The 16014-nt window shown below is 42.7% G+C and overlaps 1 protein-coding gene across 1 annotated transcript; it reads left to right on the forward strand.

Annotated features, from left to right (window-relative positions):
* The first annotated feature begins 9023 nt into the window (after positions 1-9023).
* On the forward strand, positions 9024-15991 carry psme2 (proteasome activator subunit 2). The gene is made up of 11 exons (NM_001141654.1): positions 9024-9173; positions 10389-10421; positions 10556-10618; positions 10828-10914; positions 14011-14056; positions 14255-14352; positions 14556-14624; positions 14751-14818; positions 14911-14965; positions 15083-15169; positions 15542-15991. The coding sequence occupies exons 1-11, from the start codon at positions 9126-9128 to the stop codon at positions 15620-15622; spliced, it is 735 nt and encodes a 244-aa protein (NP_001135126.1). The 5' UTR covers positions 9024-9125; the 3' UTR covers positions 15623-15991.
* The last annotated feature ends 23 nt before the right edge of the window (positions 15992-16014 follow it).

Here is a 16014-nt window from a genome sequence, read left to right on the forward strand (position 1 = left end):
CAGATAAAATGACGTCAAATCACGTTATATCTACAGAAGCTTTGATTGGACTGTCAGCATCATACTTTCAAAATCTTAGCTAGCAGTCATCATCATGAATCAAGTCAACAATCTACTGGCAAATCTTTTTTATTCCTTGTCAAAAGAAGAGAAATAATGAAGAGAAATGATAGATTAAATGTATCGGTGCTCATTGGTCCTTGGACATACACATTACAACAACAAGTTGGAAATCGTAAATTCAACAATGAATGGTTTGGAAGGAATCAGTGGCTAACTGCAAGCATTGCAAAGCAATCACTAGCCTGCTATTCAGTGGAGTGGGTGTGTGGTCCCAATTCTGGGTTTAAGGGTCTCTTTTCCAAACTAAAATGATAAACATTCCACATTGGCCATACTGTCAATCCAGCATGATTTCAGCTGCACTCAAAACAACTGTTAACTCGGAACTGGGTTATCTGACATCAGTGAGTTCAAGACAACTGGGAACTCGGGAAAAAACTAGCTCTGACTGGGAAAATACGTTTTGAACGGTCACCCAACTTGGAATTGAAAGTCGGGAACTCGGGCCTCTTTCTAGAGCTACGACCTGAAGATCACTGACGTCATTATGATTCGACCTTGTTTTTTTCCCCAAGTTCCCAGTTGTCTTGAAAGCACCATAAATCCAGAGAATGCCAGACTTTGATGACAAAGTTTGATGACAAAATTTGCCCACGAAGGACCGCCGCGCCACCTTCCTGTTCAAGTGAGCACAGCACAACAAAAATGTATTGTATGCTTGTATGATGTAATATGCCAGGGAAATATGTATACTGTAGCTAAGAAAGTAATACTAAGTGTATGTTGTGTAGTAAACTGTTAGTAGCCCATGTGCCTCACCCTAATAATTTGGTATATCTTACCTTCTTAATTTTTCCTACTGTTCTGACTTGATGGTGCACATGTAGCCTATAACCTGTTTTAGAGAACTGTAATCATTGAATATTGTAAGAGCTTTAATTGTCAATTTATATGCCCCCTTTATTTATCCTACAGTTCTGACATGGCGTACAGGGAGAACACTGTAAGAACGGCCCATGTTCTGAATTCTGTCGCTGTACATTTAAAAAGTGCTGAACAAATAGTTACATTTATTACGTCCGTCCTAGCTCGTTCATTAATGTCTTAATTGAAATTACGGATTACCTCTTATCCGCTTGTCACCCTTATGCCATAGTCTGTACATCTCATTTGTCATTAGAAACAACATTTGTTTAAGCAAGTCAGCCATATCACCTGTTTTTATTAAGCAGTAAATGAGGCTGAATGAACTGCCAGACAAGACTTCTCTGATAGTCAGGTGTAGCAGTGGTAAGGTGTTGGGACTGCTGTTGGGACTCTGCTGTTGAGACAGCTTTATGTAGGCCCTAACGGTTTGTGGGCACCATTTGTCACCATTATAGTGGAATTCATGTATTGTTTAGTGCATCCCCCCCAATTATTTTGTTTTTGTTTGCCCTACCAAGATTAACAATGTTACAATTGCCACTGAGCGCATTCATTTTAAGATATAGGTTTAGACAACCACATATCACACAGTCATAGTAAGTACATTTTTTCCTCAATAATGAAACGGTGGAACTTATCAGATATTTACATACTGGGCTGTTAAGTTGTGGGAAGGAATACAATCTACACCACAACTGACTAGAAACAAGCATAGTCCTACATTTAGGAAATCACTCAATTAATATTGGTTGGGAATATATTTTTGTTGTTGCCAGTTTGGCAGTCTACTATTCATTTGGCATTCACTAAAGTATAGTATCATGTTAAACTTCAGATAGTGGACCGTCTTGACAAAAACCTTGTGAGAATATTTAGTATATGAAAGTTCATCATTACCAGAAAAGAGAAGAATTCACACTTCTGAAGTCAGTGTTATCCATTTATAACATTGACTGATTATCAAAGTGATGTGTGAGGTGACTGCAACCTGGACTCAGGGGTAGAAGCAACGTAGTAAACGAATATTCAGCACACTCAAATTAGTATGATATGTTACGTTTGATGTGGCATTCATTTGTGGATGTCCATCATCCATTTCATATCATACGAATTGTAATTTGTAATGTATCATATGTTATGAATTATAATTGGTATGATACGTTACAAATTTCAATTCGTACAATATATTACGAACTTGCAATATGTATGACATGTTATGAATTACAATTTGTTGTGGCTAATGTTAGGTTGCTAACACTAGCTAGGCTAGGGGTTACAGTTAGGGTTGCTAAACTTTCGTGAAAGTAGTGCACCACAAAGGAAACAGGGCGCCATGTGGGACACAGCCAACGTAAGGTAAGGACAGATATCATTACAACAACTGGATTGGGCTGCGCTCAGAGTATCCTCCCTTGGCAAATCGTGCTGTTAAGACACTGATGCCCTTTGCAACGTGAGAGTGGATTCTCGGCCCTCACTAGCATGAAAACTAAATACAGACTGTGTGTGGAAAATGATTTAAGACTGAGAAGCACACCCTTCTCATTAACCTGTGGTAAGTTATTCACCATTTTTGATGAACAAATAAGGTTTTATAAGTAATATGGTAAAATAAAAAGTAAAATTATTGATTATTATTATATTATTATTTGTGCCCTGGTCCTATAAGAGCTCTCTGTCACTTCCCACGAACCAGGTTGTGACAAAAATTCACACTCATTCGTATGTTTAATAAATGTATCGTATAGTGTGTGTGTGGCAGGCTTACGAAGACCCTGGTGCTAGAGGGGATACGCAGCTGGAGGTTGAATGTTTGAAGGGGTACGGGACTATAAAAGGTTTGGGAACCACTGCTGTAGCCTAATCCTTGATCAATGAACTGTAACACAGTATGCAGGTCCCCAGACCAGCACTACTAACAATCACACCATAGTGGTGGTGGTGAGATTTTTTACATTTTAGTCATTTAGCAGACACTCTTATCCAGAGCGATTTACAGAAGTGAATGCATACATTTTTCTCCATACTGGTCCCCCATGGGAATCGAACCCACAACCCTGGCGTTGCAAACACCATGCTCTACCAACTGAGCCACACGTGACCCAACCAGACTTACCAGCATTTCAATCCAACATAGCATTTCAATAGTGTTGTGTTGCGGAACGCTTAAGTATTTCATGATCAGTTACACGAAGCGTTGAATTTGACATTTAGAGTTAAAATGATTGTCAGGTGAAACATTGATTGGGTACAGATACAGAAACAGGCTGGTTAGATTGTTCTGACATACACAAACACACAAAAGAGAGAAAGAGACCAACACACACATACTCGTGCACACACATACATTCAGGTACACACTCACTTCAGTGCTTCCTCCCATTTGAAGGGAAGTCTATATTGGACATTTTTTGCCTTGAGCTCCTTTTCTATCTCAATCACAATATTAGGCTAATTTACCCCTTCAATCAGTCTATTCTTCAGATTAGTGTACACCTACTGTGAATTCCAAGTTGCTGGCCATAGTCGACCTTTATCCTCAATCCTTTGAATTGCTGCAGTTTTATTGTCCATTTGTTTTCATCTACATTGGTTTTTAAACATCCCTGGTATTTCTACCTCTCCCCCTTACTCACTCACACGCACACCACACACGCACGCACACACACACCCACACACGCACACACACACAGATTTAGAGATTAGTGTGGAGGCATTAGGTCTGCATAACCTCCCGTGGCAAAAGTTAACAAACGTTGTCCAGCTGAGGTCCTAGTCAGGCTTTAGTGAGTTAGGCCTGCTTTTCCTCTGTTAAAAGACCCCCTGACTCACACTCACGCTTACACACTCACGCTTACACACACAACAGAGTGTGACCCCTGTAGGAATAGGGGTCCCAAAGCTGGGGTGTCAGGGGACCCACACACACCGTGTGAGTTCTCTCCCTGCAATGCTAAACACTGACATGGCGTCTACTCCTTTAGTACATACTTTGGCCAAACTCTGCAGTAGGCCTACCGTTACAGGTCTTAGGAATGACCTATGCAATTACCCCGTGTCCAACTGGTCAGTACAATCTACCAGCTCGTCCTCTCATCGGTTTCTAAGAGTAAAGTGACTTACTTGACTTAAACTTTTTTTGGTCTTTGGGGAACATAGGTCATTCACAAATATCCTTCATCAGGATCGGTTCAACCTGCCCACTTGACCCTATCCCCTCCTCTCTTCTCCAGACCATTTCCGGAGACCTTCTCCCCTACCTCACCTCGCTCATCAACGCATCCTTGACCGCTGGCTACGTCCCTTCCGTCTTCAAGAGAGCGAGAGTTGCACCCCTTCTGAAAAAACCTACACTCGATCCCTCCGATGTCAACAACTACAGGCCAGTATCCCTTCTTTCCTTTCTCTCCAAAACTCTTGAACGCGCCGTGCTTGGCCAGCTCTCTTGCTATCTCTCTCAGAATGACCTTCTTGATCCTAATCAGTCAGGTTTCAAGACTGGGCATTCAACTGAGACTGCTCTTCTCTGTGTCACGGAGGCTCTCCGCACTGCTAAAGCTAACTCTCTCTCCTCTGCTCTCATCCTTCTAGACCTATCTGCTGCCTTTGATACCGTGAACCATCAGATCCTCCTCTCCACCCTCTCCGAGCTGGGCATCTCCGGCACCGCGCACGCTTGGATTGCGTCCTACCTGACAGGTCGCTCCTACCAGGTGGCGTGGCGAGAATCTGTCTCCGCACCACGTGCTCTCACCACTGGTGTCCCCCAGGGCTCTGTTCTTGGCCCACTCCTATTCTCGCTATACACCAAGTCACTTGGCTCTGTCATATCCTCACATGGTCTCTCATATCATTGCTATGCAGACGACACACAATTAATCTTCTCCTTTCCCCCTTCTGACAACCAGGTGGCGAATCGCATCTCTGCATGTCTGGCAGACATATCAGTGTGGATGACGGATCACCACCTCAAGCTGAACCTCGGCAAGACGGAGCTGCTCTTCCTCCCGGGGAAGGACTGCCCGTTCCATGATCTCGCCATCACGGTTGACAACTCCCTTGTGTCCTCCTCCCAGAGTGCTAAGAGCCTTGGCGTGACCCTGGACAACACCCTGTCGTTCTCCACCAACATCAAGGCGGTGACCCGATCCTGTAGGTTCATGCTCTACAACATTCGCAGAGTACGACCCTGCCTCACACAGGAAGCGGCGCAGGTCCTAATCCAGGCACTTGTCATCTCCCGTCTGGATTACTGCAACTCGCTGTTGGCTGGGCTCCCTGCCTGTGCCATTAAACCCCTACAACTCATCCAGAACGCCGCAGCCCGTCTGGTGTTCAACCTTCCCAAGTTCTCTCACGTCACCCCGCTCCTCCGCTCTCTCCACTGGCTTCCAGTCGAAGCTCGCATCCGCTACAAGACCATGGTGCTTGCCTACGGAGCTGTGAGGGGAACGGCACCTCCGTACCTTCAGGCTCTGATCAGGCCCTACACCCAAACAAGGGCACTCCGTTCATCCACCTCTGGCCTGCTCGCCTCCCTACCTCTGAGGAAGCACAGTTCCCGCTCAGCCCAGTCAAAACTGTTCGCTGCTCTGGCACCCCAATGGTGGAACAAGCTCCCTCACGACGCCAGGACAGCGGAGTCAATCACCACCTTCCGGAGACACCTGAAACCCCACCTCTTCAAGGAATACCTGGGATAGGATAAAGTAATCCTTCTAACCCCCCCCTTAAAAGATTTAGATGCACTATTGTAAAGTGGTTGTTCCACTGGATATTATAGGTGAATGCACCAAATTGTAAGTCGCTCTGGATAAGAGCGTCTGCTAAATGACTAAAATGTAAATGTAAAATGGTTCTGTGCCGTTTTCTCCACTTGTTTCAAGAATTTTATTGCTTCTCTTAGTTGTGCCTCCACAACCTTCTCCAGCTGTGCCCTGACAAATAGAAATGGTATTGTCAGTCAGTGGACTACTGGACAGAGTCTAATGCCATTATAAACTGGGTGGTTCGAACCCTGAGTGCTATACCACGGATATGACAAAACATTTAATTAAGTTGGTAACCAGTTTATAATAGCAAAACAAGGCACCTCTGGGGCTTGTGGTATATGGCTAATATACCACATCTAAGGGCTGTATCCAGGCACTCCGCATTGTGTTGTGCATAAGAACAGCCCTTAGCCGTGGAATATTGGCCATATACCACCACCCCTAATGCCTTATTGCATAATTATCCTGCAGCTATTGTATTCATTCACCTCATATAACACCTATTGTCTGGTCATTACAGTAGGCCACAACAGTGGAGAGACCAGGGGCTGTATGTGTCAAGTTTTTTAGAGTTGGAGTGTTTGATGTTGCACCAGTCTGGTCAGAATAGTAACTTGAAGAGCACTGTACCAGAACCTTGGTATTGTGTACATTACTAATCAGATGGCGAGAGCCCCAGGGCACCTATTTAAGAGGAATCATTAACGCCCACATTTACCTGTTTTAGTTCACTGGGTGTGTTGAAGGACTAAACCTTTTAAAAAGGATTTTAAGGGGGTCATTTTCACAACCCAAGCTAATGGTTTAATAAGGTTTAACCGTAATCAAAGATGTAATGTGATAATTCAATTAGATCCATTTTACACTGTGTTTTTTTTCCCCAAATAGCACCATATTCCCTTTATAGTGCACTACTTTTGGCCAGAGTCCTAGTAAATTTTTATCAAATCCAATTTTATTTGTCACAACAGGTGTAGACCTTACAGTGAAATGCTTACTCACAAGCCTTTAACCAACAATGCTTTTCAGTCTCCTGAGGGGGAAGAGGTGTTGTCGTGCCCTGTTCACGGCTGTCTTGGTGTGCTTGGACCATGTTAGTTTGTTGGTGATGTGGACACCAAGGAACTTGAAGCTCTCAACCTGCTCCACTACAGCCCCGTTGATGAGAATGGAGGCGTGCTCGGTCCTCATTTTCCTGTAGTCCACAATCATCTCCTTTGTCTTGATCACGTTGAGGGAGAGGTTGTTGTCCTGGCACCACACGGCCAGGTCTCTGACCTCCTCCCTATATGCCGTCTCGTCGTTGTTGGTGATCAAGCCTACCACTGCTGTGTCATCAGCAAACTTTCTTATTTATTTATTTCACCTTTATTTAACCAGGTAGGCTAGTTGAGAACAAGTTCTCATTTGCAACTGCGACCTGGCCAAGATAAAGCATAGCAATTCGACACATACAACAACAGAGTTACACATGGAATAAACAAAACATACAGTCAATAATACAGTAGAATAAAAGAAAACAAAAAGTATATATACAGTGAGTACAAATGAGGTAAGATAAGGGAGTTAAGGCAATAAATAGGCCATGGTGGCGAAGTAATTACAATATAGCAATTAAACACTGGAATGGTAGATGTGCAGAAGATGAATGTGCAAGTAGAGATACTGGGGTGCAAAGGAGCCAGATAAATAAATAAATACAGTATGGGGATGAAGTAGGTAGATAGATGGGCTGTTTACAGATGGGCTATGTACAGGTGCAGTGATCTGTGAGCTGCTCTGACAGCTGGTGCTTAAAGCTAGTGAGGAAGATATGAGTCTCCAGCTTCAGAGATTTTTGCAGTTCGTTCCAGTCATTGGCAGCAGAGAACTGGAAGGAAAGACGACCAAAGGAGGAATTGGCTTTGGGGGTGACCAGTGAGATATACCTGCTGGAGTGCGTGCTACGAGTGGGTGCTGCTATGGTGACCAGTGAGCTGAGGTAAGGCGGGGTTTTACCTAGCAGGGTCTTGTAGATAACCTGTAGCTAGTGGGTTTGGCGATGAGTATGAAGCGAGAGCCAACCAACGAGAGCAAAAGGTCGCAGTGGTGGGTAGTGTATGGGGCTTTGGTGACAAAACGGATGGCACTGTGATAGACTGCATCCAATTTGTTGAGTAGAGTGTTGGAGGCTATTTTATAGACGACATCACCGAAGTCGAGGATCGGTAGGGTGGTCAGTTTTACGAGGGTATGTTTGGCAGCATGAGTGAAGGATGCTTTGTTGCGATATAGGACTTATATATATATATATATATATATATATATATATATATATATACTATATATACTATATATATACTTATATAGGACCAACTTAATGATGGTGTTGGTTTCGTGCCTGGCCATGCAGTCATGAGTGAACAGGGAGTACAGGAGGGGATTGAGCACGCACCCCTGAGGGTCCCCGTGTTAAAGATCAGCGTGGTGGATGTGTTGTTATCCACCCTTATAACCTGGTGGGCGGCCCGTCAGGAAGTCCAGGATCCAGTTGCAGAGGGAGGTGTTAAGTCCCAGGGTCTTGATCTGAACATTAATTAGGCCTACTCATTGGGTGAGTAGAAAATTGATTCAGAATGTCTGAATATTTAGACTAGAGTAAATGCAGGTAGAATACCTCCAAATGAAGACATTATTATAAATATAGTGAGGAAAGCTTTTTAGACATGTCCTCCTGTTTAGTCTAGCTTTCCTAATTGGATCCTAATAAAATACCAAATACCAAGTTTGACAAGCAATGGTATGTGTATTCCATTATCATAGGCTATATGCTTATGCCATTATCATAGGCTATATTTGTATGCATATCAAACCGCTATGCAGGTATGCAGTGAAGGGTAGTCCTACAGTGAAGTGAAGACATCCGGAAGGGGAAATATAAACCTTGATGTGTGCCGCCCTCTATTGGTCAATGATCATCAATGCGTTTGTGATGAAACTTTAATCAAAGCCAACTTCAATGTAAATGTAATATAATTATGCCAATGCCAACAAATGTGTTATAGACACAATTGTTGTGGGTTCCCTCAATTAAAATGTCCCCAGTAAAGATGTTTTGTATGGGGAGTTTTGGTCTTGGTAGTCTCCAATAATGAGATTGTGAGCAAGCAACTGTATTTGAAATGGCCATTTAATTCACTAGCAAACAAGTGTGCTAAATATCAAGGGACTATATATTTTTTGAAAAATTAATTCAGTGGGTGTGGCTTGATCAGGTGGTTTTCGAATGTAATCCTATGAAAACGAAAGTAGGCTACTTTGAGGAAATAGATTTACAACGACGGGCCTTTTACTTGATAGAATTCTCACTAAACCGTTCTCAAAATGTCGAGATCATCTGTACTGAAAATAAAAAGTGCAAACGCAGTGAAGGTAAGCACTAACTAATGCATATGTTGTTAATAAGTGTTAAGCGTTCATTTAGCCGTTGCTTTTGGCATCTCCACGATGTAGCTAGCTAACGTTAGCTACATTAGTTTAGCTTCGATGCAACTCTCTTGGTTGCATCGAAGCTATATGTAGCCTAAATCACGTCAATGGACCGAGAAACCTCGCTAGCGTTAATTGGGCTAAATGTTTTTTCTTACATAATGTTACCATTTAACTGTGCGCGAGTGGTTGCATAAGAATACCTATAGGTTATAACTAAACTTGTTTCTTGCGATATGGCCTGAAAGGCAAATAACTTGTTACATTTTGTTCTGTTACGCACAGCCGTTGTTAGTTGGAAAAATCCCTAGTCATTCTGCCAGACAGCCATTACTTATGCAAAAGCGAAAGCAAAACAAAACGGGCAAAAACGGTTTCACTGGTTTACTCGATTGAGGGGGCGTTCCAGGCTGTCTGAGTTTAGGTGTGTAAAGGTAGTTTACAATAGATTACACAATGATGACACACTGATCCTTATGTGCTTGTGAGTTTAAGTTATTTTGTAGTATGAGTTTAGTACACTTATTTCCACATGAACCATCATACAGCCAAAGTCTGCTTTCCAAACACTTAAAAGACACACTCTCAGACCTCAAATTAAGTGGACACTTCTGATGACGTGTTATGACGTCTGACGAGTATACACTTCCTGGGCAAGGTAGGAAGGAATGATTTTTAAATGGACCGCCCTTGCCCGGAAATTCGTCAGTCGTTCATCCCGAGATGATTGTGTTTTCAGCCAAATTAATCAGCTAAAGCCTGCCTATCTGGAACTTCTGAAGAAGGAAAATGTTTTATTTCTACAATTTCCAAAAGATAACCAAACAAAAACAATTACTTTTTATAAGACTTGCTTGTGCATTAGTAGCACAATTTTTGTAAACTTATTTACATTTTGTTTTTACTTACACTTGTATGTTGACTCTATATTGCTACGACGTGAACATAATTGTACACTCGCAAACTCCATTTAAAAAAACGAGGGCTGTGGGGCTTAGGTTGCAAACTTCCCTTGCCTGGCTAATCATTTGGACCGACGACAAATATGGCTGCGGGCATTCCCCCAAGGGCATAAGGCGAGGGTAAGTGGACGAGGGTGTGTCTTTTTATGAGTTTGAAACGCAGCCAAAGTATCTTCTTTTCATCCCTTCACCTTAGGTGGAGAACTTCCGCCAGTCTCTGTATCAACAGGTTAGTATGTGTTTGCCTTATTGTGTTATCAGATGTCTGCTGGTGCAATTGCATTACCATTGGAAGTAGAAAGGGACATGCCGTTGTGGCATAATGGTGTAGTTAGTTCTTACCTATTTCTGTTGTTTTTTTAGGCAGAGGATCTGTTTTCAAACTACATCCCATTGAAGATCACCCAACTGGACAACCTGCTGAAGGTAGGCCTCATTGGTTAGGTCACATCCCATGTATCACTGTCTGCCCCCACATTGTGAAATTAACCTTCCTTTTCATCCTTCATATCTTGTCCAACCGTCTCTACCTACTTACCTACTTTCCTCTCATCTATCTCTCCCTCTTCTCTCTTCCTCTCCTTTATCCCTCCCGCTCTTCCTCCATCCCGCTCTCTTTTCCATCTCTCTTCCAGGAGGAGGATCTCAGCATCACAGACCTGTCCACTCTCCATGCTCCTCTAGACATCCCTATACCAGACCCTCCTACTCCAGAGGATGAGGTGACTGGCTATCATGCTCTTCTAACCAAATACAAAATCTGTTCCCAAATGGCACCCTATTCACTATTTTTGTGAACTTCTTTTGACCAGGGCCCATTGGGTTACCCACAGGGCTCTGTTCAAAAGTAGCCCACTATATAGGCAACTGGGTGCTATTTGGGACACATTCCATATACACTGAACAAAAATATAAACGCAACAAGTGTTGGTCACATGTTTCATGAGCTGAAATAAAAATTCCCAGAAATGTTCCATGCGCATGAAAAGCTTATCTCAAATTGTGCACTCCCCCCCCCCCCCCCCCCCTTCCCATCCCTGTTAGTGAGCATTTCTCCTTTGCCAAGATAATCAATCTACCTGACAGGTGTGGCATATCGAAAAGCTGATTAAACAGCATCATTACACAGGTGCACCTTGTGCTTGGGACAATAAAAGGCCACTCTAAAATGTGCAGCTTTGTCACACAACACAATGCCACAGATGTTTCAAGTTGGTGTGCAAATGACATGTTGACTTCAGGAATGTCCACTAGAGCTGTTGCCAGATAATTGAATGTTCATTTCTCTACCATAAGCCTCTTTAGAGAATTTGGCAGTACGTTCAACCGGCCTCACAACCACAGACCACGTATATGACGTTGTGTGGGGGAGGGGTTTGCTGATGTGAACAGTGCCCCATGGTGGGGTTATGGTATGGGCAGACATAAGCTACGGACAACGAACACAATTGCATTTTATCGATGGCAATTTGAATGCAGAGAGATACAGTGACGAGTTCCTGAAGCCCATTGTCGTGCCATTCATCCATCGCCTCATGTTTCAGCATGATAATGCACAGCCCCATGTCGCAAGGCTCTGTACACAATTCTTGGAAGCTGAAAATGTCCCAGTTCTTCCATGCCCTGCATGCTCAGACATGTCACCCTTTGAGCATGTTTGGGATGCTCTGGATTGACGTGTATGACAGCGTGTTCCAATTCCCTTCATTATCCAGCAACTTCACACAGCCATTGAAGAGGAGAGTTTCAACATTCCACAGGCCACAATCAACAGCCTGATCAACTCTATGCGAAGGAGATGTTGCGCTGCATGAGGCAAATGGTGGACACACCAGATATTGACTGGTTTTCTGATTGACGCCCCTACCTTTTTGATTTTTTTTTTTTTTTTAAGGTGTCTGTGACCAACAGGTGCATATCTGTATTTCCAGTAATGTGAAATCCATAGATTAGGGCCTAATTCATTTATTTCAATTGACTGATTTCCTTATATGAACTGTAACTCAGTAAAATCTTTTAAATTGTTGCATGTTGTGTTTTTATATTTTTCTTCAGTATAGAGCCACAGGATTGAATGGTTTGACTTACTTGACTATAACCGCTTGGCACAATTGGGAGCATAGGGCATCCACCATGATGCTCCACCTCACTGTCTTCTGTGCGAGGGCTTTTGTCTCTAGCCAGGAGATCCCCCACTTTACTCAGTTCCTGTAGAGTGGAGCGTCTCCAGTTGGTTTTTGTCCTTTTCTGCTGGGGAAAGCATTTAGGTTTGAATAGCAGTTAGCTCATTCATTATAATAGTAGCATATACAGTGTATTCAGACCCCTTGATTTCCCCCCCCCCCCCCCCCCCCCCCCCCCCACACACATTTTGTTTCCCCCTCATCAATCTACACACTATCCCATAATTACAAAGAAAAAACATTCTTTATTTTTTTTAATGTTTGCAAATTGATGAAAAATAAAAAACTGAACACATTTACATTAGTATTCGGACCCTTTACCCAGTACTTTGCTGAAGCACTTTTGGCAGCGATTACAGCCTCTAGTTTTTTGGGGTATGACGCTACAAGCTTTGCACACCTGTATTTGGGGAGTTCCTTACATTCTTCTCTGCAGATCCTCTCAAGCTCTGTCAGGTTGGATGGGGAGCGTCGCTGCACAGCTATTTTCAGGTCTCTCTAGGGATGTTCGATCGGGTTCTGGCTGGGCCACTCAAGGACATGGAGACCTGTCCCGAAGCCACTCCTGCGTTGTCTTCGCTGTGTGCTTAGGGTCTTTGTCCTGTTGGAAGGTGAACCTTCGCCCCAGTCTGAGGTCCTGAGTGCTCTGGAGCAGGTTTTCATCAAGGATCTCTCTGTACTTTGCTCCGTTCATCTTTCCTTCGATCCTGACTAGTCTCCCAGTCCCTGCTGCTGAAAAACATCCCCACAGCATGATGCTACCACCCCCATGCTTCACCGTATGGATGGTGCCAGGTTTCCTTCAGATGTGATGCTTAGTATTCAGGACAAATAGTGCAATCTTGGTTTCATCAATCCAGAGAATCTTGTTTCGCATGATCAGTCCTTTAAGTGCCTTTTTGGAAAACTTTTGTCTGGCCACTCTACCATGAAGGCCTGATTGGTGGTATGTTGCAGAGATGGTTGTCCTTCTGGAAGGTACTCTGGAGCTCTGTCAGAGTGAGGCCCTTCTCCCCTGATTGCTCAGTTTGACCAGGCTCCCAGCTCTAGGAAGAGTCTTGGTGGCTCCAAAATTCTTCCATTTAAGAATGATGGAGGCCACTGTGTTCTTGGGGACTTTCAATGCTGCAGAAATGTTTTGGTACCATTCCCCAGATCTGTGCCTCGACACAATCCTGTCTCTGAGCTCTATGGACAATTCCTTCAACCTCATGGCTTGGTTTTTGCTCTGACATGCACTGTCAACTGTGTGCCTTTCCAAATCATGTCCACTCAATTGAATTTACCACAGCTGGACTCCAAGTTGTAGAAACATCAAGGCTAATCAATGGAAACAGGATGCACCTGAGCTTAATTTCAAGTCTCATAGCAAAGGTTCTGAATACTTATGTAAATAAGGTATTGTTTTTTATTTTTAATACATTTGCCAAAATTCTAAACCTGTTTTTGTTTTGTCATTATGGGGTATTGTGTGTAGATTAATGAGAATTTTTATTTTTATTTAATACATTTTAGAATAAGGCTGTAATGTAACAAAATGTGGAAAAGTGAAGTGGTCATAATACTTTCCGAATGCACTGTATATTTGACATGGTAGGTTAAGGCTACAGATTGACTAATTTATTCTCCCTCCAGGAAATGGAGACTGACAAGAATGATGATGATGAGAAGAAGAAGAAAGGTAAAAAACAGTGGTTTAAGTCATGGCCTTCATTTAGGAGTGGTAGTTGCCAGCTCAAGACCAACTATTTTAAAATAGGCTTCTAAAATAATTCCAAGTAGTGGGTATTTTTATTATTTGACATAAATGTATTTTATGTGGATGCAGGTGGTGGCTACTTACCAGTTGGTGGTGGTGTTTTTCTTTGGTCTCTTTTAGCTCCAAAATGTGGCTTCATCAAAGGGAATGAGAAGATTGTGAAGCTGCTTGACAGAGTCAAACCAGAGATCCTAGCACTGAGGGAGACAATCATTACAGTAAGAACTATACAGAGATCCTAGCACTGCGGACAACCGCCATTACAGTAAGAATTAGACAGACGTCCTTGCACTGAGACCATTACAGTAAGAATACAATAAAGCAACAGTGACCTCTTGTGGTCAAATGAGATGCAATGCTCTGATACAGGCTGGTGACGGTTTAAATTTACTGTAGCAGTCATTGGTGTTTATCTTCTTAGGTGTCCTGCTGGATTCAGCATCTCATCCCCAAAATAGAGGATGGGAATGACTTTGGCGTTGCAATCCAGGTAAATGGTCAACACACGTATGTTTAAGGTCAAGTGGTCGTTCATGAAAAACATTAAACTGGTACAGATGGAATTGTATTCTCCTGATGTTTCATTATAATCGACATTTCCATGTGTTACTTCCAGGAGAAAATCTTGGAAAGAATAGTTGCAGTGAAGACCAAAGTGGACGGCTTCCACACCAACATTAACAAGTACGATAGCTTTTCATACATTCAAGTAACTTAGAGCCCTTGAGGTTATCATACGTTGATCCTACATTTCACAATAACTTTTGGTCTTTCAGGTACTTTTCAGAGAGGGGTGATGCAGTGTCTAAAGCCTCCAAGTTAACTCATGTGGTGAGAATTGGCATTTGTAGACACTACCCAATTTTTTTTTATTCAACTGACCTGATGTCTGACACATGCCCTTCTTTTACTCATCCCCATATTTCTTCTCCTTCTTCCTGTTATCAGATGGACTACCGCTCTCTGGTCCATGAGAAGGATGAGGCTGTTTACTCTGACATCAGAGTCATCCTTCTGGACATCCGTGGCTTCTATGTGAGTGCCCCTTATGGGCTCTGGTCAAAAGTAGTGCACTAAATAGGGAATAGGGTCCCATTTGGGACAGAGCCAAGATGCTACTGCCATATATGACTATAGTAGTGTATATACTGATACTACTAACACTAGTCTATCATTATTAATAACATCATTCATCTATAAGGGAAATGGGTCAAAGGGATGAATTAAAGTTTGTTGGATGTTTTAAGACCTCTAAAGTGAACTAATGTCAAGATGAGACTATGTCCCACAACTTGGTTTGTTTTAGGTCCAGCTATAAACCTCCAACCCCAAAGATAAGCTCCAGTGTACTGTAAAAGATGCAAGAGCACTTACTTCAATGTTTCTATCTGTGTTTGTGTGCTACAGGCGGAACTGTATGACATCATCAGCAAGAACCTGGAAAAAGTGACTAATCCGAAAGGAGAAGAAAAGCCCTCAATGTATTGAGATACGCATGAAGAGAAGGGGGGAGGAATGAAAAAATAGTCAGGCTCAACAAAGTGACATTTTTCAGGGGTATACTAAGATGGAATTTAAGGACTTTGGGGACTGGCCAGCCAGGCTATGTGACCACAGTTTGTAATAACTCGGGTGACATTGTACTACGCCATGCGATATTTTAAATGACAGAATTTAGCTAGCTGGCTAGTTTGGCACATTTTCTACTAGCCTCAGGCTAGCAGACTTCTTTAATTTCCATCCTTGGGTATCCTACTATACCAATCAGTCCTGTTTGTACATCAGCAACAAAGCTGCTTGGCTTTGTCCAGATTAGTCTTTTTTTCATGCTAATAAACGCATCTTTAATGTTTAAAACTGAACCTAGAGACTTAATTTTT

The sequence above is a fragment of the Salmo salar genome, chromosome 29 (genome assembly GCF_965601325.2).
Source record: "Salmo salar chromosome 29, fSalSal1, whole genome shotgun sequence".
NCBI classification, from domain to species: domain Eukaryota; kingdom Metazoa; phylum Chordata; class Actinopteri; order Salmoniformes; family Salmonidae; genus Salmo; species Salmo salar.